Source organism: Lepidochelys kempii, chromosome 7 (assembly GCF_965140265.1).
Source record: "Lepidochelys kempii isolate rLepKem1 chromosome 7, rLepKem1.hap2, whole genome shotgun sequence".
Lineage (NCBI taxonomy): Eukaryota > Metazoa > Chordata > Testudines > Cheloniidae > Lepidochelys > Lepidochelys kempii.
The window spans coordinates 69944117-69945923 of record NC_133262.1 but is presented as its reverse complement, the minus strand read 5'-3'; the positions used below and the strand labels follow the sequence as shown (position 1 = coordinate 69945923).

At 52.0% G+C, this 1807-nt stretch overlaps 1 protein-coding gene across 1 annotated transcript; it reads right to left on the bottom strand.

The window, feature by feature from the left end:
• Positions 1-341: 341 nt before the first annotated feature.
• On the bottom strand, positions 342-1448 carry LOC140915187 (paraneoplastic antigen Ma1 homolog). Its single transcript, XM_073354764.1, has one exon. The coding sequence runs from the start codon at positions 1446-1448 to the stop codon at positions 342-344; it is 1107 nt and encodes a 368-aa protein (XP_073210865.1).
• Positions 1449-1807: the final 359 nt, after the last annotated feature.

Sequence of the window (1807 nt, the reverse complement as noted above, 5' to 3'; positions counted from 1 at the left end):
TCGGGTGGCATGGTTCTTCGCAGGGGAGCCTCCAAACCCTGCAGGCCTAGGCGGCTCCCTTCCCAGGCCCTGGGGCCGTTTTCCGATTTTCCCCAGGTGGTCCTCAGCTTTTGGTATACTAGCGGGGGATTCTCTGCATTCTGACACCTGGCAGCAATGTGCCCATCCTGGCCACACCGGTAGCAGAAGGAGGATTGCCCTTTCCCGTGTTGCCGGGGTGGGGCAGAGGTTCTAAATGTAGTCTTCTGGACCGTGGTAACGGGGGGCTCCTTGTACCCTGAAGTCTTTGCTGAATCGATGGTATTCTTTAGTTCAGCCACTTTCTGTGTCAGGACCTGCACTCATTGGGTAAGTTCCTCTTGAGGATTCACCATCAGCACCTTGGGCGTTCGTATGAATGTTATGGCAGTTGCCTGGTGTGGCTGAACCTCCCAAACCTCACTAGCTGCCTGCCTCTCTTCCTCCTCTCGGACCTCTTTTATCAGTCGAGAGTAACCCGGTGGATTGTCTTGGCACTCCCTTAATCGAATGTGGAGAAGGATTGGGTTCTGATATTGAATTTCCCTCACAATCTGAGCCAATTTAGTCCGGTCCATTTGTTCAACTGCTACTGCTCCCCTCATGATGGCTTTCTGTAATAATTTCTCCAACCTCTGTATATAGGCAGAAACTTTCTCTCCCTTTTGTTGCCTGGCATTGAGGAACTTGCAATAAACATCCTCTGAGCCCTCGGTTCTCCCAAAGGCATGATCAAGGGCCTCTAGGCAGTCCTTTACCTTGACCCCAGGGTTACTGAGCTTCAGGGTGCGAATCACATCTAGGGCTGGCCCCCTGAGGCACTCTACTAGTCGCCTTCTCTTTTCAGCTTCAGGTACTGCCCACTCCTGCAGCATTTCAGTGGTGTGTTCCAGCCAGGGTTCAAATGCTTCCTCCCCAGTTATTGGGGTGGGACCCCCAGAAAACAACGTCAGTTTATGATAGGGGCTTGACTCAGGGTGGGGTGGCATAACCTTCTCTAATGCTTGCCCCAAAGCCTTCACCCACTCATCAGGTGATGGAGCAGCCTCCTGGGGTGGGACTTCTGGGTCAAGGCCCAACAGACCCGGCATATCAGCCAAGGTCTTCCCCTCTTTCCCCAAAAAGGCCGACATTTTCTTTAAAAACTCCACTTCAGAGGCAGGGGCTGGTGAGGGCTGGCTCCCAGTAGTTATTACCTTCCACTCACCATCTTCCACTGCTATCATGCCTGGAACCTGTAGAGGGTCCACAGCCGACGACAGCTCACACGGTACAGCAAAATCTCCATCCTCCCTTACAAACATGCTCCCACGCATTTTACACTTACTCAGGTACTCAGTGGATGCCCTTAAGGCAGGCTCTATTGAGCCTTCATCGAACGCCTCCGGCACCCCGGTCACCAGGACACAGTTCCTAGGGTTAATATTCATCCCCCTGCACCAATCCTCTAGCAAGTGTAGGGCCATTATACAAACTGTAATTTCTTTCCCAAATATAACAGATCAAAACAACAACAACCAGATTTTGGGTTTTCCCAATTTAATGACTCACCTAAGATGTGCTTGTGAGGGGTACTGACCCAGTCTTATCCCGGACGAGCCCCCAAAAATGTAACCCTTCTGCCAGGCCAAGTTGATAGCAGTAAGGGCCGGGTTCAGTACACAGGGGTTCCCTCTCATCAAAGCAAATGCAAAACTGGCTTGAGCCCCCACCCAGTGACCTGGGAAAATCTTACACACCCCCTGGGCACCTCAAAGAGGCAATACTTCCCCTCTCGCAAGCACAGAGT

What these genes read in the sequence shown, in the direction of transcription:
- LOC140915187 (XM_073354764.1), bottom strand. Translation starts at nt 1,448, where the DNA reads ATGAATATTAACCCTAGGAACTGTGTCCTGGTGACCGGGGTGCCGGAG.